General features: G+C 34.9%; 1 protein-coding gene across 2 annotated transcripts; it reads left to right on the top strand.

Annotated features, from left to right (window-relative positions):
* The first annotated feature begins 1,515 nt into the window (after positions 1-1,515).
* napab (N-ethylmaleimide-sensitive factor attachment protein, alpha b) lies at positions 1,516-26,546 on the top strand. 2 transcript variants are annotated; one of them, XM_087291625.1, is made up of 11 exons: positions 1,516-4,618; positions 6,198-6,749; positions 9,905-10,021; positions 10,257-10,303; positions 11,467-11,544; positions 11,816-11,871; positions 12,200-12,284; positions 15,450-15,554; positions 15,648-15,716; positions 22,468-22,518; positions 25,801-26,546. In XM_087291625.1, the coding sequence occupies exons 2-11, from the start codon at positions 6,683-6,685 to the stop codon at positions 25,900-25,902; spliced, it is 777 nt and encodes a 258-aa protein (XP_087147751.1). In that variant the 5' UTR covers positions 1,516-4,618; positions 6,198-6,682; the 3' UTR covers positions 25,903-26,546.
* Positions 26,547-27,702: the final 1,156 nt, after the last annotated feature.

The following is a 27,702-nucleotide window of genomic DNA, read 5'->3' on the forward strand; positions in this document are numbered from 1 at the left end:
ACTCCAAAATAATTCCGCAGAAATCCGCAGATTTTTACCAAAATTCTCCACAGAAATAGCAAAAAATTTATGCAGAATCCGTCTGGCCCTAGTTATAATTCAGTCCAGATTTTTGTGATTTTTTATTTTTAAAGTCTATTAAATGTTAATATTTTTATATTGTTATTTTAAGATGATCTGTTACTGGCCTGAAGCAACTTGGTTTACTTGATCATCCACTCAGAATTTTTTAGAAAATAGCTAAAATGTAGGTTTACAAAAATACTTTTGATGGATGCTATTTGTTCACCTCCAGTTAAAACTAAAGAACATTGATTAGTGAATATGTCAATAATCTGAAAGACAATTTAAAGCGAGATATAACTGTATCTAAAATATATAACTGGCATTGATATGTATTTTATGATATATATCCTAATTTCACAATAATAAAACTAATGTAAAATTTTCAAACTAATCATGCATTTGCCATTGCCATTTATAACCTTTTTCTGACATTATATTATTTTTTGGCAACTAAGTAGAGTTAAGAAATTAATATTTTCAATACTATAATCATGGAATAATACTAAATTATCTCTCACAGTCCAAAGACATGTGCTATAGGTGAATCGAATTAGCTAAACTGGCCGTATGTGTGTGCATGAGTGTGTATTGATGTTTCTCATTGGTGGGTTGCAGCTGAAAGAGTATCAGCTGTGTAAAACATATGTTTGATAAGTTGGCGGTTCATTCCATGGGTAGCACAATCGCCTCAGAGCAAGAAGGTCGCTGGTTTGAGCCCCGGCTGGGTCAGTTGGCATTTCTGTGTGGAGTTTGCATGTTCTCCCCCTGTTTGCGTGAGTATCCTCCGGGTGCTCAGTTTCCCCCACAGTCCAAAGACATGCGCTATAGGTGAATTGGTAGGCTAAATTTAAATTGTCCATAATGTATGTGTGTGAATGAGTGTGTGTGTGGACGTTTCCAGTGGTGGGTTGCAGCTGGAAGGGCATCCGCTGCGTAAAATATATGCTGGATAAGTTGGTGGTTCATTCCACTGTGGCAGATTAATGAAGGGACTAAGCAGAAAAGAAAATGAATGAATGATAATAATAATAATAATAATAATAATAATAATAATAATAATAATAATAATAATAATAATAATGTGATGTAAACATTATTAATTATGGAGTACTGATGCCATTGTAATTTATAACTTTTTCAGACATTATATCACTTTTTAGACAACTCAGTAGCAATGATTTAACCTAAAAAGAGTTAAAAAAATCTATATTTTCAATATTGTAATCATGGAGTAATCCTAAATCAGATCAAATGAAATTATTCTGGCCAATTGTCTGGCCAATTTTTAAAAGTAAATTATAAAATTTACGATAATATTTTAAAGAATTGTTTAAAAAAATTTATTATAATAAATATTAACAATGAACTCGATCGAACACCAAATAAATAATTGCTTTTGAATGAATAATGAAATTGAGCTTTTATTTTGAATTTAAGCGGCAGGCGGACATGTTGGAGGTTTCCGCAGAGATGTGTTGATGTGGCTGGATTCCAGAGTTTGCTGCTAAAGTTGAACTGTAAACAATATTCATGGATAACACCGGTAAGGAGAAAGAAGCCACGGCTCTCATGGCAGAAGCCGAGAAAAAAGTCAAATCCTCGCAGTCGTTCTTTGGCTCCCTGTTTGGGTAGGTTTTTATCACTTTTATAACTGAGTTCTGACAGGCCAGCCGGGGGTAAACAGACAGCTAGCATGCTAGTGAGTTAGCTGTCAAAAACGAACTTAATAAAAGTTATTTTCAGAGTGGAAAAACTCCAAAGAACGTTTTGTTTCGCCATTTAAGATTATTAGTTAGTGAATTGTGAACCCATACAGTATGTTAAAGCTGTAAAGCTACTTTAATCTCTTTTTCCCCGCTGAGAAGTCGTAATATAACATAACGTTAAATGGCGCAAAGTTTGACTGTTAGAAACGTAATATATTGTCAGCATTATCTTGTATATATCTAAATCTGAATCTACAAATACATATAGAGCGAATTGTCATTTCTTGTCTTGTGACCTGACATAATGTTTCCATAAAACTGATTATGAAATAGGCGGCGAGACTGAAATGTGACTGAATGCTTTGCTAGTTGTCAGCTGACTTTCACTTCAACAAGTTACAACATCACTGGACTTATTTAAACAGCACATTAACCTGAGAAAACACAAACTAATAACAGCAGGGAACATATAATTAGCAATACATTAATGCAAAAAAAAAACACACTAAATTATTACTTATCATACATGATATATATGGATATGAGCAATTACGTGCAAATGTCAACCTTGCCATGAGAAAAATTAGGTTTTTACCAAAATACGAGAACCGTTTCTGGGTTTTTGTGTAAGTAAGTATTTTACAGTATTTTAGAAATACAGAAAAATGCATCTGTTGATGTTTTCAAACTATTCTATTTACCAAAGTCACACAAGTGGCAATTTCACATCTGTCACATTCATAACGGAGAGATGTCACATTCATAACGACACTTTTTTCTCATAAATGTAAAAATATTAAATTAAATAAAACCAATCATTTTTGTTTTATAGAGAGCCAACTTATAGCAGTTTGATTAGCATTGCTTCTTTTGGGTTGTGCAGTTTAATTCTCAAAAGTTCTACAAAGTATGTTGTGTACTGTACATTTACATTTACATTTAGTCATTTAGCAGACGCTTTTATCCAAAGCGACTTACAAATGAGAACAAGGAAGCAATTTACACAACTAAGAGCAACAATGAATAAGTGCTATAGGCAAGTTTCAGGTCTGTAAAGTCTAAGAAGGAAAGTATTAGTAGTATTAGTATTTGTTTTTTTTGGGTACAGTTAGTGTGATATTCAGAGAGGCTATTGCAGATTAGGAAGTGTAAACCCGCAGACTTTTTTTTTTGTCACATCCACAACGCATGTTTATTCTCATTTAAAGTACAAAACATGTTTACAGAGCGATATTTTTCTGATCCCTTAACTCTGTGGTCTGTTGTTCTGGAAAATATAAACGAAAGTTTCAATATAATGTTAACGTATACTTTCTCTTCGATTTTATTACGTGAAATAGATAACAGTTTCTGTAGGTTTAAGACCTTTTTAAATACACATAAGGAATCTTGAATAGAACGTAATACTCCAATATGCTCTCTAAATGTAAATATGATGCATTACTGATGCTTTAAAGTTTTAGTTTAATATTCAGATCTCTAAACTACCCCTATAGTAGAAAACTGCCCTGATTAAATGGCACCTTAGATGGATGTAAGATAAGACTGTGGTGTCTCCAAAATGTGTCTGTAAAATTTCAGTTCGAATACCCATCAGATTATTTATTATATAATGTAGAACAGGGGTGGGCAGTCTTGGTCCTGGAGGGCTGGTGTCCTGTATAGTTGAGCTCCAACACTAGTCAAACATCTATAAGCAGAAAAAAATCTATAAGCAGGTGTGTTTGATTAGAGTTGGATCTTAACTGTGCAGGACCCTGGCCTTCCAGGACCAAATTTGCCAACCCCCGATGTAGAATCTATCCATTTTAGTGTCTGAGGATTATGTACAGTTGCTATCAGAATTAATTAATCCCCTTTGAATCTTTTTTCTTTTTTAAATATTTGCCAAATGATGTTTAACAGAGCAAGGAAATTTTCACAGCATTTCTTATAATATTTTTTCTTCTGGAGAAAGTCTTATTTGTTTTATTTTGGCTAAAATAAAAGCAGTTTTTAATTTTTAAAAACCATTTGAAGGTCAAAATTATTAGCCCCTTTAACCTATATTTTTTCGATCGTCTACAGAACAAACCATCATTATACAATAACTTGCCTAATTACCCTAACCTGCCTAGTTATCCTAATTAACCTAGTTAAACCTTTAAATGTCACTTTAAGCTGTATAGAAATGTCTTGAAAAATATCTAGTCAAATATTATTTACTGTCATCATGACAAAGAGAAAATAAATCAGTTTTTAGAAATGAGTTATTAAAACTATTATGTTTAGAAATGTGTTGAAAAAATCTGCTCTCCGTTAAACAGACAAGATGTATCAGAAAAAAATAAACAGTGGGGCTAAAAATTCTGGGGGTTTAATAATTCTGATTGCAATTGTAGCTTCCTTAAGTGCAAATGTACTGCTTCTCCCCGCCCACCACTCTGACATTGCGTATCAGCTTCTCCTGCGTCAGATAAATACGTCAGATAAACAGCAGTCAGTGATAGAGAGAGACAGGGATAAGGCTGAAATAAGGTCACGAGTGAAAAATACCAAGTAAGTTTATTTGATGTATTTGTGGTGGAGTTTATTCAAGCTTTTGATGAAATGATGAGTCTCACACAAATGTTGTTTGCAGTACACACACAAATATGTGCGTTTACTGACACTATGCGCCTGTGGTGATTATAGCAGTTAAGAATTACATGTTTTACTCCTTTTACTCTTTTCCGATTTTACTATTTATTACAAACGTGCTCTGCTTTAAAAACGTTTTAAACTTATAAAATTAATTATTCATGTGCAGTTAATCACAGAGACTTGTAATATGTTTTAATCACAGTTTCTTTGCAAAAAGATGTTCTGTGGACACTAGGCATGTAACGGTATTGTAAATACCGTCATACCGCAATATTAATTTTTTTCGATATTACCGAAGTCGCATGACTCGGTAAAACTATAGGTCTTCTGAGAAAATTTGCTCAGGCGAATGAAGCGAACGGGAGGTAACGAAAACTACAATTGCCATCAGCCCATGCTTGACCATCATCCCTTGCGGTCTGTTGTTGCTACAGATCCAGTAATGCGGAAATGGAGTGTGCTGCTAGAAGCGGGGATGAAAAGAGCTGGAAAACTCTAAAGCAGGTCGCACACCAGAAGCGCCGCTCGGCGCCGCGACACGGCGCGTACATGACAGATTAAAGTAATATCGCACACCAGACGCGCACATTCGAATGATATTTAACATGAAACTAATCAGATGACGCTCTGTGGCGCGGCTGAAAAATGAACTGCGTCCTGAGCCGTCGCCGGGCGCCGCCGACAGCCGCCGGTGTGTGTATCCTGATAGAAACCTATGATTAGAATTCTAAAATACATGGCGCTGCGTGGCGCTGCGCGGCGCGCCGCCGAGCGTCGCTTCTGGTGTGCGACCTGCTTTACACGCACAGTTCAGTCCTGCATTATCTCCGTGTAAGTTCAGACTTCGCAAGTTTGATCAAGGCTGCAGTCTCTTCTTCTCAGTTTGATATGGAAAAGCAGATTATACCGAGGACACGGGTAAATCTTCAAAGGGAACCATGTACTTTATAACTTCATTCACATCACCCTGGCTTCGTTGTTTCACTTTCTCAACAATAAAATGTAAACATGATTTAAGGAACTGCCTATTTTCATTTTAATATTAGCAACTTAGACAGCAGAAATGTTGAGGCGTCGTGCTGCATAAGATGAGCGTCATCTTCACTGTGTGGATATTTATAACAAAACGGAGCCGATAACAACTGCCTCCTTTCAATTTCAGTGAAAATACGAAACACACCCTCTCTTTTGCTGAATATCAGTTTTAAGAATCGATAATGGCCATTTTAAAAGTATAACATACAATAAGTTTATACATTATAGGAAATAAAGGCAAGCGATCAGTCAATATACAGAATGTACGTGGTTACATTAATCATTAACTTATCTTTGCGCTCAGCCAAAACACGTTACCTGAGAACAAGTAATAAATTCCAATGCCCAAAGTCAGGGAATATGTCGTTAGATAAAGACAACAAGATAAATGAAATATCCCGTTTAATAAATATAGTGAGATTAGATCCAGCGGGAGATGCTTGATGAGAAGTCCGACTAGCAGAGCTCTCATCTGGGTAGATGGGCTGAGTGTGATTAAATGTTGAATGTGATGAGTTTTCAACAATACTAAATTGAAACTTTATTTTTTTACATGGTTTAATAGTTTTTTGTTATTAAAATTGAAGTTCCTGTTTCAAAGCTTACAGATAGATGGCTAATTTGTATGTCATTGACACTTTTGGCACTTTTTTGGAGTATTTTCATAAGTTTTGTTTTTTCCTGTAAATGATTCAATAAATACCGTACCGTGACATTCATACCGAGGTATTACCGTACCGTGAAATTCTGATACCGTTACATCCCTAGTGGACACGTGTATACATGTTATTATATAGAAACATGGTGCATGTCAATCAGTTGCAGTGGTCGGGGAGATACGCACTCCTATGTCGCGTTGTGGTGGGCCTCAAAATCCCTGGGATTTGGATCTTATTTTAAAGCCAGGAATTAAAAAAAAAAAAAAAAGAATCGTTGTGTTTATATCACTTCATTATGACAGTGAACACACACTATACCTACACACAGTTCTTTCCAAATAGCTTACAAAAGTTGATTTTCATCATAGGTGCCTTTTAAAAACAATTAGAGTTACAGTCTGCTTCACCACCATCATCACATTTATTTATTGATCAATTGATTGATTGAATATTGAATTGAATAAGATTAAATGTTTAATGACACAACTTTGAATTTTAGACACTGTGATTTGAGGCTTTTTAAGACCATTAAAAGTTTTTTTATTTGGTTTAAAATGATCATTCAGAAATATTTTTTCCAGGGGCTCTTCAAAGATGGAGGACGCATGTGATCTGTATGGAAGGGCTGCAAACATGTTCAAGATGGCCAAGAACTGGAGTGGTAAAGACATACTTTTAGCTTCAAAGCTGCAGTCCGTAAAATTCTGGTTAAAAATGTCCCAAAATTTTTTTACATGCATAACAACCCAGTATTTAAAACTATGTTTTTACCTTAGCCTTGTTTTCAACGGTACACATAATATTTTATAATCAGAGAGGTACTGGTAGGTTTTCACAGGAAATGTACGACTGTCTCTACTTGTCTTGGCATTATTACTTGTCAGAGGCCAATCACATGTGAGTATCTGAAGGTGAAGGATCTTAGCCTTTAATCACAACAGCTGGAATGAATGACAGACTGGAAAAGAGGACATGTTCTATCATATCCCAATTAGCCTTTGGGGTTAAAAGAATTATGTATTTAAGCAAAACTTGAATGTTATGACAATTAGACACTGCACAATTCAAATCAAAATGTACGCTAGAATATAATAGAAGGGATTTTCATTCAGATTGTTTTAAAACCGCAAACGTCTGTTTAGCAGTTCAGGTTTTGCCGTAATAGGGAAACATGAATATGCAAATAGAATAAAAATTGGAAGTACTATAAAGCAATGTAACAATGGTTAGTGGAAGATATTGTAGTGCAAATTGAACAATACCAACTGTGCTGGATACAAATTACTTGTGTATTCTATAGCAGTGTTTCTCAACCAGGTTCCTGGAGGACCACCAACACTGCATGTTTTGGATGTATCCAATGCCTGTCAAACCCATTACAGGTCTTTTAGTCTCTGCTAATGAGCTGATGATCTGAATCAGGTTTGTTTAGTTAAGAAGACATGGAAAATGTGCAGAGCTGGTGGTCCTCTAGTAACGTGGTTGAGAAACACTGTGCTAAAGGACTGTATATAGGGGTTTATACAACAGTTCTGTCTGGTTCTTGAATCTGATTGGCTGATAGCCATGAGATATTTTGCCAGTAACAGCACACAAAGGCCTCTTCACCTTTGTGTATTACTCCGCCCATATACAAGCAGAGAGACACTACAGTTGGACAAATATTCCTGCAGTTAGGCAACATAATGTACTTTTGAGGCTATTTTAGTCAAGAATGTAGTTGTTTAGATTGCAACTATGCAGTTTATTTACAAGGATAGTGCCTATTTTAAAATATAATTTCTGAGAGACAGAAGACGGTTGATGTTGTCTATCCACTAGATGGCGCCAGGACAGCATAATAAGCTTAGAAGATTAAAACTGTTGAGCGCGAATAAGAAGCTGAAAAACGGAAACGTCGCGGTTTTTAAGGTGGACCGGATAGAGTCAATAAGAAACTGCGAATAAGAAGGTGGATTCAGATTCGTCCCTCCTTAACGCAAACACAACAGCAGTCTGGTAGTGACTAAGCTGCTTTTTTCAGGGTTAATTATTGTGATATTGTAACGGTGGCTTCATGTTTGATATGCATCATGTATAAATGTCATATCCCCTTCAAGAGGACCTTTGAGATGTGGGAGATATGGGAGAACAGTTCAGTTCAGGTCGCTCTACTGCTGTATCATTCTTTTATTTCAATAATGTAACATTTTATTTGTGAGGGATGTTTGAGTGTGTCTTTTTCTTTTCCTTTTGCCTACTCATTGTCGTCAACTGGCATGTATGTAGTCGACAGCACTTGGGAGAAACGCATAAAGGCCGATAGGAAGAGCGAAATAGTTTGTCTTCTTTTTTTTTCATCCCTGTCTCCGGGTAAATGCGGGACGCCAGGCACCCGTCACAACATCGACAGCAACAGAGAAATACTGTAGACTGTAATAGACTGTAGGGAGAAAGCTCTGGAGACAGATGGCATTTCATGCCATGTTCAGCCTTATAATCTTAAAATGTAAGCACAAATCAGCTATTTTGTCATCAGTAGAAATTACGCTAAAGAGAATCATTCAAATACTAACTCTTAAATTACGTTGGTGAATTAGTAACGTCTTTTGCTGTTCTGACGTCAGCTGCAGATGTGAATGAATGGTGGAAGAAAGTAGTTCCTCATACAAAAGGGTATTAGACTCTGTGTTTGATTTTCTTTTTTTTAATTGTGCCGTGGAACTGTTGTATAAATGCAATATCACACTCATAGCAGTGCGATGTGGCTGTATATCAGCACTGGTGGGACGCTAAGGCCTGCGGCCTCGTGCCAACGCACGCCTCCCACCAGTGCTGATATACAGCCATATCGCACTGCTATGAGTGTGATATTGCTCTTATATAAATCATAAACACAAATATAACAGTTTAAACATATGAGATGTGTGCAGAGATTAATGCAAATATGCAGTGTGTGTGTGTTGTTGCACTTGTAGATCTGAGTCATATATACTAGAGTCATGCACTGCTGATGTTGTTGAGACTAACAATTTCAGATTATAGCAATTATAAGTTGCACATTTTATTTTGATATGATTTAATTGGCCATTATTAGATTTAGTCATCATATGTATGAAGCACAATTTATTATAATCCTTTATTTGGTGTCCTTTTTACACACTTTACATGTCCTTACTATTTTAATTACAAGTAATTATGCATAATAACATGCAACTAAACCTAGCCAGCATTCTAACCCTAACCCTCAGCTGGTCAGAATAAAATTATTTATTTGGTCAAACTGTCAAGATGTAGAATGCTGTGATTAACAACTTGATATGCCCAGCAGGGCGGCACAGTGGCTCAGTGGTTAGCACTGTCGCCTCACAGCAAGAAGGTCACTGGTTGAATTGGGTAAACTAAATTGGCCGAAGTGTGAGTGTGTGTGTGTGAATGTGAGAGTTTATTGGTGTTTCCCAGTGCTGGGTTGTTGCTGGAAGGGTATCCTCTGTGTAAAACATAAGCTGGAATAATTGGCAGTTCATTCCGCTGTGGTGACCTCTGATAAATCAAAGACTAAGCTGAAGGAAAATTTATAAATATACACAGCAGAACATCACATTCGTCCTCGCCAATGCTCAACCCAAATAACGAATATAGTTCTGCAAATATCTGCAATTGCACATATCAAACAGAGATGGCGATAAAGACACACAAACCTAAAGTTTGCAGTAATAAACATTGTATTGATTTGACTTCATTTAAAAGTATAACTGGATCAAAACATATTTAAGTTGTGAAAATATTAACGTCCACACTAATGTTTGTGTTCTCTTGTGTGAATGTGTTTGTCAGCTGCAGGAAACGCTTTTTCTCAGGCGGCTCTTCTACACCTGCAGATGCAGAGTAAACATGACGCAGCCACAAACTTCATTGATGCCGGCAATGCCTTCAAAAAGTCAGACCCCCAAGGTATATTTTCCTGACTTCACATTCATTGTTTTACACTTCTAAACATCCAGCTGCCAGCAACTAGTATTGGCTATCAGTCAATAAGCATCCATGCACAGTCATTTCAATATATATATATATATATATATATATATATATATATATATATATATATATATATATATATATATATATATATAAAATATAAATATGCACTTTATCGAAAGCTGAAAGCTGACTGTCATTCTTTCCACAGAGGCCATAAACTGCTTGAACAGGGCCATTGAGATTTATACAGACATGGTAAGACTATTTCTGAAATCTGAGTTTGTAGACAGTGTTTAAATATTAGTAGAGCTGCTTGTGTGCTTCACAATAATTTAGACTCTTTTCATTTGTAAAAAACGATTTTCGAAATTGTTCAATATATACATGGCTGCAAGTTAGTTGACACGCCACTAGAGGGCATAGTAACATCATTCATGTGTTTTAGTATGCACTATACCAGGGGTGCTCAAACTTTTTCTTATGAAGGGCCAAAAACCAAACTTGACTGAGGGCTGTGGGCCGAATGTAAATATAGCAAACTGTATTGCATTATAGTTGTCATGAATAATAAAAAAAAAAAAAAAACATTGTTTTATATGAACTAATGCAGTATGATTAAAAAAATAATATATACGCTTTATAATCAACTTATAACAGTCAATCACGTTTATTACACAATGGAGTTCAGTGCCCAATACACAAGTCAAGCGTTTTTGGGCATTGTCCTCTATTTGTGGAGAGACAATATTTACATTTTTGAAAAGCTGATTCATTTACGACATTTAATTGAAATGTTTAATTTCAGTTTTCTTTTTTATAGCTCAACAATAAAACAAACAAACAAAAAAGGTTACATTCAATTCAAAATGAAACTCTCTGTTAAAGACATTCTGTACATTTAGGATCAAGAAAAGAACTTTTGTAGTTATAGCTTAAAAATCTAAAAATTTAAGCAACAGTTTTTAAAAAGGACGTAATTTTATAGGTCATTTAACATTTCAGTCCTGTATAGACTTTATATATAACTCTTTAAATCAAAACTAAAATTGTAAAATTCTTTATTACTTTATTCTAGATGTTTAAGAAGCTAAAGATGAAATGCTGTTTTGGAAAATTTTGCCACGATTTGCAGTTAATAACTAGAAGCTGCTTATTAACGTTAAAAAAAGACATTGCCTTTGTGCTTTTGTTAGTGTTATCAATATAATCTGTTACTTTTAAAAGCCATTCATTGAAAGAATTTACAGATGAACTAGATAGAAATTTGAGATAAGGCAAGTCAAGTCGTTTCCTTTAGGTGAAATATCAGTGGTTTTTATCTTGCCTGTTTGTTGCTGGCCTTGGTGAAATGAAAACAGCCCACTAGAGGATCCTCTAAAACACTGTGCTTTCTTTGTTTTGTGTTTCACAACTTTCAGGGCCGATTTACAATCGCAGCAAAACACCACGTCACCATTGCTGAAGTTTATGAGACTGAACTGGTCGACATTGACAAGGTCAGCCTTTGCAGCATTGATTATTTTCTATTTAGAAACCAAGAGATATTTAATCAGACGACTCTATTTTTAATGCATTAACTGTCACTCTGCATTTTGAGTTCATCCACATTATATTTAACTAGTCAAAATAAGCAAATTCAGTTCAGTTTTGATTAAAAAAATGTGCTAATACGTGTCTGACCTGTGGAACAGTGAGTTAAGGGGTGTATCGAGATTAAAATAATCAAGTTTTTTCTCTATATTCAGTATCTTTATGATCTTTTCCTAGGCAATTGCTCACTACGAACAGGCGGCGGACTATTATAAAGGCGAGGAGTCCACAAGGTATGGCATCTTTGAAGTTATTTTAACTCCTATTGCACAAGACTTATCAGCCCTAAGTGATTACTCAGAGGAAACCAGTAGAAAATTGGTTACCTATAAACAGAATTAGCGAATGGTGTGAATTACGTTATCAGGATTCAACGCTTTGGCCCCTCTCACATTTAATGTACCATTATTTAGATACAAGGCCTTTTACGCAATTCATGTCATGAGTCGCTATTATTGGCTATCACGTGATCTCTGGGGGTTTTTCTGTTAATGTAACTGAGTCATGCTCTAGGAATGTCACATTGTTGCTAATATGTTTGCTGTGTCTCTGATGCTAAAGTTCAGCCAACAAGTGTCTTCTCAAAGTTGCCACCTATGCAGCTCAACTGGAACAGTACCCTAAAGCCATCGAGATCTATGAACAGGTAAAAAAACCAAACACAGACTGCTTTCAGAACAGTTGGTCCTTTATGAAAGCATATATATGAGTTATCTCAGTGTTTAAAAGAAATGCTTCTACATGCAAATTTAGTGTCAGTGTGCAGCTAACATTGATTTCTGATATGGAAATGAGGATATTCGATACCAACATATACAGTGGAGCTACAACTTATACAAAGGAGCGGTTGATATGAGATTTAACCAGATTTTGGTAAAAACCCAAATAAAAATAAAACAAAACAAAATAGATCTGAAAAGTGAATCATGTGTAATAACAATGTAATGACACAAGGAGAAACTGCTTAAACGTGTTTAATACTTTATATAGAAGGCTTTTTGGTGTTGGCAGCTTAAAAACGCCTCTCATATGGACAATGAAGTCACATGCATTGCTCAGGTTTGAGTTTTTCACAGACTTCAAGAAAGCTTTATGGTTCTGTGGGTCTCGTCTGTCAAATCTGATCGTTACTTTGTAGGGATGTAACGGTATCAGAATTTCACGGTATGGTAATACCTCGGTATGAATGTCACGTTACGGTATTTATTGAATAATTTACAGGAAAAACAAAACTTATGAAAATACGCCAAACAAGTGCCAAAGTGTCAATGACATACAAATTAGCCATCTATCTGTAAGCTTTGAAACAGAAACTTCAATTTTAACAACAAAAAATTATTAAATCATGTAAAAAAATAAAGTTTCAATTTAGTATTGTTGAAAACTCATCACATTCAACATTTAATCACTCACTCACTCACTTAGAGATGGGTTTTAAGGAAAATTATCATATAACTATAATCTGGTAAAAGCTGGTATCTCTGGGTATTTACAATGTCCCCTGCAACAGAAAAAACCCTCTCATTTGGGACTGAGGTTTCTGGGACAGAGATATGACTTGGCCCAGGTTGACAGCAGTGGGTAACGTTGTGCATTGACTTTCCCCCACTTGAGAGGACAAACCATGAGTGAGATAGAGCTCTCTTTGCGGCACAAGTCAATGTCTGCATCAATCTGAACAGTGTGCTGTGTTTCTGCAGTCCCCAGGACTGTTATTAGTCGTATTCCCCAACTTGCATGCACGTGCACACATAGGGCTCAACCTGTGCAGTGCACATGCCCTTTTTAGTCTTGGCTAGAAAGTGCCCTTCCAAAGTGATCAAAAGTGCCCCCGCGACGCGACACACCCTCCGTCCCGCTTTACAGTACGCACGCGACAACACAGCTGATCAGAACGCGCGGCGACAACACCCGCTTTAGGTTCGATCATTTCCAGCTCTTTTTCATCCCCGCTACTGGCAGCACACTCCATTTCCGCATTACTGGAACTGTAGCGACAACAGACCGCAAAGGATGATGGGCACGCCTTTGCTGATGGGAATTGTAGTTTCCACTAGCTCCCGTTCGCTTCATTCGCCTGAGCAAATTTTCTCAGAAGACCTATAGTTTTATCGAGTCATGCGACTACAGTAATATCGAAAAAAATTGCTATTGCGGTATGATGGTATTTACAATACCGTTACATCCCTATTACTTTGTATTTTCTATTGGCTTTGAGTCAGGTGATTGACTGGGCCATTCTACAGCTTGATTTTCTTTCTCTGAAAGCATTTGAGAGTTTCCTGGGCTGTGTTTTGGATCATTGTCTTAATGAAATGTAAGACCCTGGTTTCATCTTCATCATCCTCATAATGTAGATGGTGGACTGAAGCAGCTAATATTCATTGACACTGAGGACGGGCAGAGGGTTGCTGAAGAACTACTGAGAGATTTCAGCTGCTGTCTGGGCTTTCTCTGTCTTTCTACACCTTCTTTTCTTCTTGTGCTTAATATATTTTTCCTGTGTCATTTCATTGTAGTACAACTTAATCTGTAAACTAATTAATATTGTTTTCTTTGCGTAAATGGATTTCTTTGGTTGTTACCAACATCTGGTGAACATTTCAAGTGCCTGTAGAAAGATTTTATTTTAGTCCTGTTATCACTTCAAATATTGTGTGTTTTCATTATCTAAAAATAGATTACATGAAATGTTTGGTTTTACTCCTAACTCTTTGTTTTTGAATATGAGTATAAACACCAAAATGTCAATGTTGTTGCTGTAAATTATCTGTAAATTTTTTTTTTTATGTTTTAAGACTTCTAAAGATGTATTTCTGGAACCAGAAAACAATAAAACACACACACACACACATACATATATATATATATAAAGTCCACTTGAATAAACTTCAGTAAAGTTGTAGTTATTTTGTTCTTAACCATTTAATCATTGTTGAAGTTTTATACAATTATTTTATATTATGATAAAAAGATTTTATTATAAAAATCTAAACTATTTATTTTATTAGAATAGTGTATTTTATTTGCAATATTATGAATTATTTTAAATTATGATATAAATTTTGACATTTTTATTTATTTATTTATTTTATTAATAGTTTTGGGTGTCAATATTGTAGTTGAAAAATATTTAAAACATTTTTTTTGGTTTGGCAAGTTACTTAATGTTATAAGACTTTTAAAGATGTATTTCTGAAAATAGAAAGGTCATTTAAATAAACTTTGGTAAAGTTGTAGTTGTTTTGTTCTTAACCATTTAGGTTATTTTTAAACTGTTATAAAATTATTGTATATTATGATAAAAAGTTTATGAAATTTTTTTATTCATTAATTTATTAGAAGTTTTTGGTGCATTATTACAGTCCAGTTTATTATTTGGTGCATTTGTATTATACTCGGGGCTTCTACGCTTCTTGAAAGTGCTTGAATTTCAGACATGAATTTAAGCCCTGGAAAGTACTTAAAAACAAACGGAGACACTTAAAAGTGATAAAATAACAACATAAACTATTAATTTAAGCAATCAAAACTGAATAAATAAACAAAGAATTTATTAATTTAAAATCTTAAATTGAAATCTTGTACTAGAACTATGACAAATAATGCACATTTGAACAATATTTCACAAACTTCATGAAAGAGTGAGGACCTTGTATGCTGTTAAATATTGTTTAATATGTCACATATTATGACATGTAATAGCCAATGAAGCGTGTAAATACCCAAATATTATTACTATTACGGGGGAGGGGAAAAGGCATTTTTGAGGAAAAATGTTGACAAGCTGCTTCTTTGTTTGGGTTTCTAGGTTGCAACACATGCTATGGACAGCACTTTACTGAAATACAGCGCAAAGGACTATTTCTTTAAAGCTGCTCTCTGTCACTTCTGTGTTGACATGCTGAACGCTAAGGTATGAATCACACTGTTTAGGGCAAGCTGACATACAGCGGTTGTGTTGTTTTCAATCCCTCATTATTTTTGTCTTTGATGTCACCCCTTGCAGCTTGCCCTTCAGAAATACGAAGAAATGTTTCCAGCCTTCTCAGATTCTCGTGAATGCAAACTCATGAAGGTAAAACTAAATCTCAAGTTCAAGTGCTTGTAAATGACAAACCTTTAATTTGCCCTAAGTGTGTATTTAGGATTTTTTAGTAGTTTCTTATTCACCATTCCACAATGTAAGGCCTTAAAGGGATAAATTGAAAGTTACTCACTATTTACTCAGCCTAAACACCTTAAAAAGAAAATTATATAAAACCTTGACTTTTTCAAACTGCGAACCCATGCCTACCATAAAACAGCAGTAATATATATATATATATAATTTTTTTTTTAAATGGTTCCATTTTAAACATTTATCATAAATTATACATTGTATAATCATCATTATACTATGACTTGGCTAATTACCCGACTTCAACTGTATATAGAAAAACCCATACGCTTACTCGTATGCATCCCGGGATTAATAAATCCACTGTTTTATCAGAAAGAGTGAGATCAGTGGGTTATCTGCATATCCATGATGCAAATAGAAGTTTTTGTGTCTGTAAAGGGATCTTTATCATCCTGATGAGATTAAAAAAATAGTCAAAACATGAGTGATTAGATGACAGTACTGCTTCATTTTTACAAGTGGTCTGATCTTCACTTTCTTTGATTGTCTTTGTATTTTGGGGGGTGTTGGGGAACCAACTGGTCTGTCAGTTGAAGAAGACCCCAAAGTCAAATATTTGATCAAAGAAAGTTTACTGGAGATAGTTTGCAGTTTTATCTGCAGGAGCCAGCTTCAACACTCAGATCAACAACAATTCTACCCATCACTAACTGCGTCATACATATAGGAGTTTTAACCTGATTGGTTGAAGCACAGATAAACTTATAAAATGTCCAAATGTGTGCGTACAGTTCAGAACAATATCTTCAATGATTACATTGGCGTCAAGCCTACAAAGATCAGACACAACAGGAGGATGTTTCTCACAACTCGCGCACGCACACACACACACACACATGCATACACAAATAATACTTCTCTACTTCAAGGATGTCTTGCTCTCTAGCAGGCATCTTATCAGAATGGTACAATAAACATCTTTCCACTGATGGCTAACTAAGCATGAAGAATCTTAAAATAATTTATTCTCTAACACAGTAAAATTGACATCTAGCGACAGCTGTTCAAGTAGCATCAAACATCCAGGCCTCTTTGATGTGCCTGAAGGTCCTGAGGAAACAAATCGTTTGGCATACAGAAAAAGCAATGGCACGGATATCATACCAGTGTTACTTTTGAAGAGGGAGAACACTAATGTCATTATATAATCTAGGCCCTTAAACATTCAAATTTTATTAATAAGTGGGGTTTATTTATAAACTAACTTCGAGAGGATCACATGCTTATTATTGAACACAGCTGGTCATGCATTAGCCAATCCATGATTCACCAATCAGACATTTCTTTAGTCTCTATAAAAACCCTAAGTAACATAACACAGCCATCTTCATTTTACAGAATCCCCCCTTCCACCCCTACTCCTCCTTTCTTAGATCGGCAGCACAGTGGCCCAATAGTTGGCACTGTCGCCTCACAGCAAGAACGTCAATGGTCCTTACTTAGCCAGTCAACATTTCTGTGTGGAGTTTACATGTTCTCTCTGTGCTCCTAGATAGACATGTCATAGACATGCTCCTAGTAAGTAGTTTTTTCTTGAGAGCAATTTCATCTGTTGATTAGTTATCACAGTTTTCAAGATCTACCTGAGCTCAAACTCCCCTCTCGCCTTGCAATGGGAGGGAGCCCTGGGCTCGAGGATCTTATGAGCTTAAGGCTCTCTCTTGGGACAGCATGCCAAACATGCTTAATAATCAATCATCAGCTAAGTGTGAACTCTTGAATCATAAACAGATACAAAAGGACAGGTGTTACTCGGGGTTCTGCCGGTTTCACCAAGTTAAATTTAAGACTTTTTAAGACATTTTTAAGACCATTAAGAATGAAATTTAAGACTCAAGGGCTAAAAGTTAAGGATTTTTTTAATGGCCCAGATGGAAAAGATTTTTATTTGCCTCATCAAAAAAAAAAAAAAAAAAAGAAATTTATAATTAAATACATTTAACAATACAATTATATATTAATAATAAAAAATATATGAAGAGTTCGGATGCAAAATCTTCTAAGTGAGTTTTTTTTCTAAAATTATTTTTTTTTTTCAGGCTTATATTGTATTAGTTGAGTAATTTCCCTTTTATGTCAATTAATATGTTATTTAGATTGCCTTTAATGCAAAATTAGTAAACATAAATATGGGAGTATCCGAAAAATGTTTCTTCTCTTGACTTGTTTGCCGTTCTGTCCTTTCACTTTAGTTAAAGCTCCAGACAAAGTGTCAGACAATTACATTCCTAAGAGAATGCATGCATCACCCTGTGTAAATTTGTAAACCTCAGCATAAAAAAGTATAGGATGCAGTAAAAAAAAAAAAAAAAACTAAAAGATCTTGTTTAGGGAATCAAATTTCCCAATATTCTGGATCGCAGCTTCGAGTTCATTTGTTAAACCCTCTGACCATGCTACTACATTTATTTATTTAGCAGATGCCTTTATCCAAAGGGACTAAAAAATAAAAAAAATTTCTTGCTAAAAACAACTTTGAGCCAAGAAAAAACAAACACTTTTATTTAATTTTATAGATTGTGATTGGTTGTCCAAAAAGATGGAGAATAAAGAGCAAGGGTCTTAAACAGTGTTTGTTTTAAGGCTGGGACACGGCAAGTTGACAGTCGGCCATTGAGTGCTGTCGGGCTGTCAGCATGTAGAATCGGCGTTGGTGGAAGAGATGGGTCAGATTGATTATTCAGCAATGAATCAGACCACGAGATTAAAACTGATAATTAGCAATCAGCTCCTGCATTCTTAAATCGTATTAAGTTTCCTTATGAATTCAATAGGCTTTATTATTTTAGCAGCTGAATATTATCCAGTCTGTTTAAGAAACCTGTTATTATAATCATTCACAGTTCCTGTGTTTTGGATACGAATTAATAAAAATTGCACATTAAGTTTTTGTGCTTTAGAGTCTGGTTTGGACTTAAACTACACTCAAAAATTTGAAAAGTTTGAAATGTAAAATATTTGTCAGACACTATCAAACTACATCTATGTACAATACAAACATTTGTTGTCATTTAAAATAGTTTAACAGTACTTACAGTTATTCATTCACATTTCTTCCACCTAGTCTCTTATTTATCAAGGGTCACCACACTGGAATGAATCACCAACTATTCCATCATATGTTTTATGCAGCGGATGCTCTTCCAGCCGCTACCCAGTACTGGGAAACACCCATACACTTTCTCATTTACACACACACGCTTAAACACTAAGGCCAGTTTTGTTTACCCAATTCACCTATAGCGCATGTCTTTTGACTGTGGGGGACACCGGAGCACCTAAAAGAAACCCACACCAACACGGGGAGAACATGCAAACTCCACACAGAAATGCCAACTGAACCAACCAGGACTTGAACCAGCGACCTTCTTGCTGTGAGGCAACAGTGCTAACCACTGAGCCACCGTGCCAGTCACAGTACTTCAAACAATTAATTAGATTTAAGACACTGCCACAGTGTGCCTGGAAAATCCCAGTGTGTTATTGCTTTAAACAAAGTCAGTGCGTCACAATCCCTACCCAAAATAATTCTGTGACCACGCTGCATCAACTCAGATCAGTCACTTTAGAATTTCCACAGAATTATAACTTTTTAAACTTACAACTTTGTTTACAACGTTGTTTTACTTTAGAAACAACCCATATAATACAACTCTGCCACCATACTTCATGTGATTGATTTAAGTACTTTAGCATCTTTTCAGACTTATAAAAATACAAACACGCACCAACATTTAATTACTTTAGAGACTTGAAAGTTTAAGCACAATGCTTCAGTTACTTTAGAAATAACAATCCAGTTCAAATATAGTTAATGTATTGGTTGTGTTTATAGTACAGTAGAGTATAGTATAGACGAGTATAGTAATAGTTATAATATACTATAATAATGTTAATAGTTAAGTCCTGGTTTTTATGTAAGTAGAAGGCTGTTTTATGAGGTGAACTCACTTAAAGAGATTGCCATATTTTTTTTTCTTATATTAATGTAAAAGTCTAATGTAATACAACTTTGTTTTTTTCTTTGTCAGTTTGAATGGTATTTGTTGTATTTATTATAATTGTATTATTACAATCTTTTCCACCCAAAGTTAGCCAATGAAGCTAACATAGCATTAGATATGAGACAATTTCAGTATAACTGTGTCACCACCAGAAAATTATAGGGGAAAGTTACTTTTGAAAGTAATGCATTACATACCCGCACTACAGCTCACGGTCAGCAGCTCACGTCACGTGTGATTTCCCAGCCGCGAATACAGCATTATATGAAGACTAAAATGACATTTTTAGGTGAATTATACCTTATAAATACAGTATGTGACCCTTTAACATCATTCAGAGGTGTCCGTGTCACTGAGCAATGTATGTGAAAGAATTGAAAGACTCGTGCAGCCGCCTTTGCTTCTCCCCTGGACTTGAAACTATGATTGGCAGAATTGTAGAAATGCTGGATTAAGATCGTCTAGGGCACAGGTGTCAAACTCAGTTCCAAAAGGGCCGCAGCTCTGCACAGTTTAGTTCCAACCCTAATTAAACACACCTGATCAAACTAATTGAGTCCTTCAGGCTTGTTTGAAACCAACAGGTAGGTGTGTAGGAGCAGGGTTGGAACTAAACTGTGCAGGGCTTCGGCCCTACAGGAATTGAGTTTGACTCCCCAGGTCTAGGGGGTCGAATCAAGATCGGGATATTTTTAAGATTAATTGTGCAGCTCTAGCACCTATATCAGTGTTTCTCAACCATGTTCCTGGGTGACCAGCAACACTGCATGTCTTGGATGTCTACTTTGTCTGTCACACCCAATACAAGTCTTTCAATCTCTGTTAATGAGCTACTGATCTGAGTCAGGTTTGGTTAATTAAGGAGACAGGAAAAATGTGCAGTGCTGGTGGTCCTCTAGGAACGTGGTTGAGAAACACTGCCCTAAATGCTATAAAATTGCAGATAAATTATGTTTATATATAAGAACTTAATAATGCAATAATGTGCACCTTTTGTAAAGCTGCTTTGCAACAATAATTATAAAAGTGCTACACAAATACATTTGAATTGATCTGATTGGAATAAATCTGAAATTAAAATGCTTATCTACATATACTAATAATTACAATTTCATCCATTGACTCCCTTGAAGTCCCTTTTATTGCTATATTTTACTATGACGCATGTAGAATGTTTAGCTTGCATTTAATATCTAACAATCAACCTTAAAAGTTATTGCACTCCTACTCTCTTGACCTGCTTGTTGTGCATGAACGCACCATCATACTCAATTACTAACCCTTGCGTGACTTTGCAAATTTATTGTTGAAGGAGCAGTACAGTATGTGAAATGAATGTTGTGTGCCCGCGGAAAGCAAGACTTAAATATTTTAAACAGCTCCGGTATCTCCTAAGCACTCGACAGACTGCTTGAACTAAAAACTGCTTTTGAGTTTATTTGAAGCTTTTAAATATCACACCTGGCACAAAACGGTGCAGACAAAAAAATCAGTAAACAAATTTTCTGTCGCAGCCTTTATAATTGTCATTTTGGCGTCAGTAATATTTACATGTCATTTTCCTTTAACATCAAAACATTTTTTATATCCTTGAATATGCTTGTCTAAGTTGGTGTTTAACATAATGCCATGATATTTCAAATATTCTGGTGAAAGAGAGATTTAAATATAATTTGTATAAAAAGAAATGTTGCAGTATTGGGAATTTGATGTGTGTTTTGTATGGAGCCAGGTCAGTCTGAAAAATAATACATTTATAAAATAAAATTCATACATGCACAGCACAATTCACATTTACAAAATGCAATTTGTAAATTCAAAACACAATTCATATATACGACTCACAATTCGTGAACAATTCGGATTTGTGCACTTGTAAGTCGTGTTTTGAATTTACGATTTGGATATTTACAAACCGTGTTTTGAATTTACTAATTGAATTTGTGTATTTACAAATCGTGTTTTGAATTTCCGATTTGGATTTGTGTATTTCTAAATCCTGTTTTGAATTTACTATTTAGATATTTACAAATTGTGTTTTGAATTTACGATTTGGATATTTACGAATCGTGTTTCGAATTTTAGAATTAGATTTGTGTATTTATGAATCATGGTTTGAATTTATTAATTGGATTTGTGTGTTAATGAATCGTGATTTAAACGTACAAATTAGATTTGTGTATATACAAATCATGTTTTGAATTTACAGTATGTACAGTGTGTGTCTTGAACTTACGAATTGAGTTTTTGTATTTACGAATCGTGTTTTAAATTTACGATTTGGATTTATGTATTTACAAATGCAACAGTGTTTAATTTACAAATTTGATAATTATGAATTGTGTTTGAACTTACGAATTGTAGTTGTGCGTTCATGAATCGTGTTTTAAATCTGTAATTTGGATATTTATGAATCGTGTTTGTATTTGTGTATTTATGAATTGTGTTTTAATTATACGATTTGGATTTTGTAAATGTGAATTGTGCGCTGCATGTATGAATTTTATTTTGTAAATGTGTTATTTTTGAGACTGATCTGGCTCCATAGTTTTATAACCGTAACCTAATAGTCTGTAGTCCTGATAAAAAAGATAATGGATGAATTATGTGCCTAATTTTTTGGTTCTTGTTTGTTTTAACAGAAACTTTTAGATGCCTTTGAGGAGCAGAATGTGGACGCGTACACTGATGCTGTAAGACATTTTTGACATTTCTTTTTTTTTTGTCTTAACCATTGTGCTAGTGTACATTTCAGAAGAAATATTCTTAGATTTGTCAACATTTTTTCCATAACTGAGATGGTGTGACAGAGACAACATGTCAACTTTAATCTTATATAGTGGAACTCGTTGGAAAAGCCCTGGAGTATTACTGGGGGTTATTACAAGACTTTTTATGACTTAAAAAAAGATTATATTGTAGTCATATATAGCCCTTCTCCCAAAATAATTGCTAAACACTACACAACAGACAGTAACTTTAATTAAAAAATACTTAGAAGAAAAAACAATAAAACTAGAAGCAGTTTGAACAAACTATCTATGGTTGCCAGATATCAAGAGTTTAAACCTACCTCATTTCCACTTGTTCTCTTAGAAATCATTAATGTGTTCTTGCTTTATCTGTACCACTTTACTATATGGGACTCTCAGTTAATGTGTTTACTTACATGAATGAGCAAACAGTGAACAATCCTTGTACATAGTTCAACATTTACTAATGCACTATTATAATCCCACGCTGAGCTTGTTGACATCAGTTAATGCACCGTGTGTTAACATGAACAAATAAATACTTTAATAAATCTGTTGTTCATTGTTTGTTCATGTGAATAAATACAATAACATTAACTACGGGTTCCGTATTGTAAAGTGTTCTTGCATTATCCTGGCTTCAGTGATGATCTGGAAACCGGTTTAACAATCTCCGCTGCCATTTTGATAATGTGATAAAGTATCAGACAGCAATTCTGTGTTCCTTCACACAACCCTTAAAGGTCCCATGAAATTAAAATCAAGTTTTTTAGATGTAAGTATTAGTATTGTTAGTGTTTTGGATATCTATTAGCTAGTGCACACCAAAACAGTGACAAAATTTGCGTTTAGAAGATATAAAACTGATATAAAGATGTAAATCTTGTAGTGTCACTCTTACCTAAATGGATCAACAGTTTTGCTCACGCCACCTCATACTTTAGTTTCTCATCAAATCATGACCAATCAAATGCTCTGTAGTATCTGACATGCCCCGCCTCCTTCAAGACGCTTATAATATGATGCGATTAAGCTCAACCACTCTCACTGGCAGAGCTGTGAGAAAAACAAAATGCTATTGGCTGTTTTTTTTTAGCTACACAATGTCCCACCCTCTCTTCGTGTTTTGGTTAAGATTATGTCAAACACTGAATAAAAATGCACGTTTCAAAGCACTTCACAGGACCTTTAATGAAACCTAATAAATAAAACTCCAGTGTACTGATTGCAGTAATGGGTGCTGAATAAATTTTTATACGCAAACATGTTACATATGTTACTATTAAATTTATTCACAATCATTTTAATTAGTATTAAGAACAGAGTGTGTTTATTTGTATTATATTAATAATATAAATCATGAAAATAGATTGAAAAGGTTAGTATACGTTGGTGAACACTTTACAATAAGGTTGTATTAGTTAAAGGTGCTGTGTTTTTGACTCTTCTAGAGCATAAAAATACCATGATATGTTTGCAGATATTTAAGAAACATGCCAAGTGAACACTTGATTTTCTGAAAAACAATGCTGAAGTCAGATGTTCTGCTTTCAAAATGTGCGTTACGTGCCAGAATGCTGTCTTTGTTTTGGTTGTTTTAACCCTTCCAATGCCAGTTTATATTTCAGCAGCCTCTGGGTTGCCTTGATGGAAAACAGCGTATTTCATTTATTCAGTCAGAAAGGCTCTCAAAGTATGCATACGCGATCAAAATGCGACCTCCAGTGGACAGTAGCAGACTCTGAAATAAGACGCAGATTCAGAGTTCAACTTGAAGTTAATAATTGGTGAATGAAGTAAATATTACAAGCGTAAAAATTAGGTGAGAAGGATAGATTGTAACCTTGTGTCCTAACAACACGCTACGTGACTAGATTTGCAGTGATAAGCAATTTGAATGTTTGCATCAGACGCGAAATAACTTTAAATAAAGCCATTCAGAAGCACAGAATAGTGCACTCACTGCACTCCAACGAAATGGTAAGGTTTATAATCTAATTAATACATATTAAACCTCTTTAGCATTATGAAATGTAGATGCTGAATCACTGATATGCGTTGGCCTGCACTGAGTCACAGTTCTAAAGTTCAGTTTCAAATGGTTTAGTTTATTTTCAGGATCTGAGGTGAAATATCTGCTGCTGCTTTCAGTAGTATGGCAATAAGTGTCATGTAAAATGGCATTCAAACTTACATTATTAGCATTTAACACTGAATGAAGCACATGAGGTGTACCTGAGGTGATCGTTGTCAGTTTTCTGTTGTTCAGCTGCAAGAAATAGAAGCTGTCTCTAAAATATAAATTTCAGGTTTTGGTTAAAACAAAAACTTCATTTAATATGGAAATATTCCTTCTATCGTGTGCCGATGCTTTTATTTAGATCACTGTGTAAACCAGCCTTTAGGCTCCATATTTCAGCACACTCATATTGATGTCTTCAATCTGGCAACCTGCCCATGTGTGTGTTATAAACCAGGCCTGCGATCCCTAGTTCAACCACTGGATGTCAAACTTACATACTGCACCTTTACTGTTAGTTAATGCATTTACTAGCATGAACAATACATTTAATACAGTATTTTTTAGGTTAGTCAATGAAAATACAGTTGTTCATTGTTAGTTCATGCTAAGTGCATTAACTAATGTGATCAAGCAGGAGTTTGCATGTTAATAATGTATTACTAAGTCGTAAACCATAAATAATGAATGCTGTACAAGTGTTTTTCATAATTAGTTCATATTAGTAAATACATAAGCTAATGAAACCTTATGGTAAAGTGTGACCAATTTGACTATTACATAAACGCCGAGAGTAAAATTTTTGCAACTAAAAACTGCATTGTTTGAACAATGAATGAAAATATGCTATTTTAAAAATGTGACTATCCAAATATCTTTATTTGTAGCTTTACTAAATTAAAGAGCGTGTATAATTTGCAGCATTATAATTGTGATAACCCGTTTAACCTTTATGAGTTTTCATTGACTAAAATTCCCAGACTTTTACTCAGCTGAAACATGACTGAACATAAAATCAAATATTGGGAGAGGTTAAATTAATACCAGTTGACCATTGAGTGTGTCATGTGAAAGTCTTATGAGAGCAGTTTCAGCAGAAAATAGTTTTTTTTAACACACCACACCTTTTCAAAGTACCCATCACATCTATTAAATAGAATAATGCTGTCAATCATCTTCGGTTTCACTATAATTTCCCTCAGGTGAAGGAGTACGACACCATCTCACGGTTGGATCAGTGGCTCACAACCATGCTGCTTCGTATCAAGAAGAACATACAAGACGAAGAAAACGGCCTTCGCTAAAACCTCCCTTCTCGCTTCTGCTTTTTTTTTGTTTTTGGCCGACTATCACCATCTCTCTCATTTACCAGCCACTCGACTCTCAGTGCCTTAATTTCCACACTTTACCTCAAACAAATCTCTCTCTTACATGGCATGCTGCTCAAACAAGGACACAGCCGCACCACCAGACCCTTAAAGAACACTAAAAAAAGAAAGGCTGGGTGTTTAAATGGGATTTGATTTGAGGGAGTTTGTGCATGAGAAGTAAAACCAACTACGTTAATATTTTGGTGTGCTGTGCACGCCTACCTTCAGAAGTGCCTTGTGTTCTGGCTGACGCAGAGCACCTGGACTCCTGAGCACATAAAAACCCTTTGTTCAATCTATTAACCTCTTTAGTGGAAATATATTTTAAATACCAAATCTTGTACCCTTCACATTTTTGCTTGCTGATTTGTGCATGGACTAATCTCGAAACATTATTTGAAATGCTGTTCGTTTTTTTTTTTTTGTATTTTGACATACGAGAGTAAAAGAAAGACTGATCCAGACTGTATTGAGATTTCATTGCCTTCTAAAAAAATGACTTTTTGATGTGGTGAAATTGCTTAAATTGCTTGTGAAATTAGATGATGATTATGTATTACAATTGGTTTTGGTATGAATTCATTGTCATTTATTTGTAATTGCACAATTTGGCATATATTAGAATTGTTCATTTCTGATTTCAACTAGCATAGGTCATTTCTTTAATGTTTTTTAATGTGTGTGTGTTATTTGGGTTGAAATTGTGTTCACATCCACATTACAAATCAACTTTAACAGGGTTTCCGTGACATCTTAAAATGTCTTAAATTTCAAAAACTAAAATTAAGGTCTTAAAAAGTCTTAAATTTACTAAAATAATGTCTTGTAAGTCTTAAATCGTTTTAAACAGGTCTTAATTTGAATATGTCCATGCAAAGCTACCCAATCTAATCACCAGCAATCCATCTTAAAATATGTTTCTAGCTCTATTTATCAAAATATTCAGCTTTTTTATTCTTCTTCTTCTTATTATTATTATTATTTTTTTTTTAAAGAAAACTTATGTTGTAAAGAATGTGTACAGCATATATACAGCTAGGGTTTGCTTGCTTTGACACATTATTTAAAATATGTGGCTTAGAAATTACTAATTAGAAAGTTTTGGATGGGGCAAGTACTGTAAATATTCACTACCTGACAAAAGTCTTGTCATTGATCCCAGTTGTAAGAACAACAAATAGTAACTTGACTTTTGGTTGATTATTTGAAAAAAAAAGAGGCAGAAGGTCAATTTTTTTTTTAAGTTGAATCATCTGTTGAGCTGCATCCCAATTATCACAAATACTGCAGAAGACCAGCTGGAACCCACATGGACTCAAGATTTTCACAGAAATCAGTCAAGTTTGGTGAAGGAAAAATCATGGTTTGGGGTTATGGGGGTGTGTAAGAGATCTGCAGAGTAGATGGCAACATCAACAGCCTGAGGTATCAACACATTTGTGCTGCCCATTACATTACAAACCACAGGAGAGGGCAAATTCTTCAGCAGGATAGCGCTCCTCATACTTCAGCCTCCACATCAAAGCTCCAGAAAAAATAGAAGGTGCTGCAGGATTGGTCAGCCCAGTCACCAGACATGAACATTATTGAGCATGTCAGGGGTAAGATGATGGAGGAGGCACTGAAGATGAATCCAAAGAACTCTGTGAGTTCTGCAAGAACTCTTTCTTTGCCATTCCAGATGACTTTATTAATAAGTGATTTGAGTCATTGCAGAGATGTATGGATGCAGTC

This window comes from Danio rerio, chromosome 18, assembly GCF_052040795.2.
Source record: "Danio rerio strain M-AB ecotype USA chromosome 18, GRCz13ab, whole genome shotgun sequence".
Taxonomy (NCBI): Eukaryota; Metazoa; Chordata; class Actinopteri; order Cypriniformes; family Danionidae; genus Danio; species Danio rerio.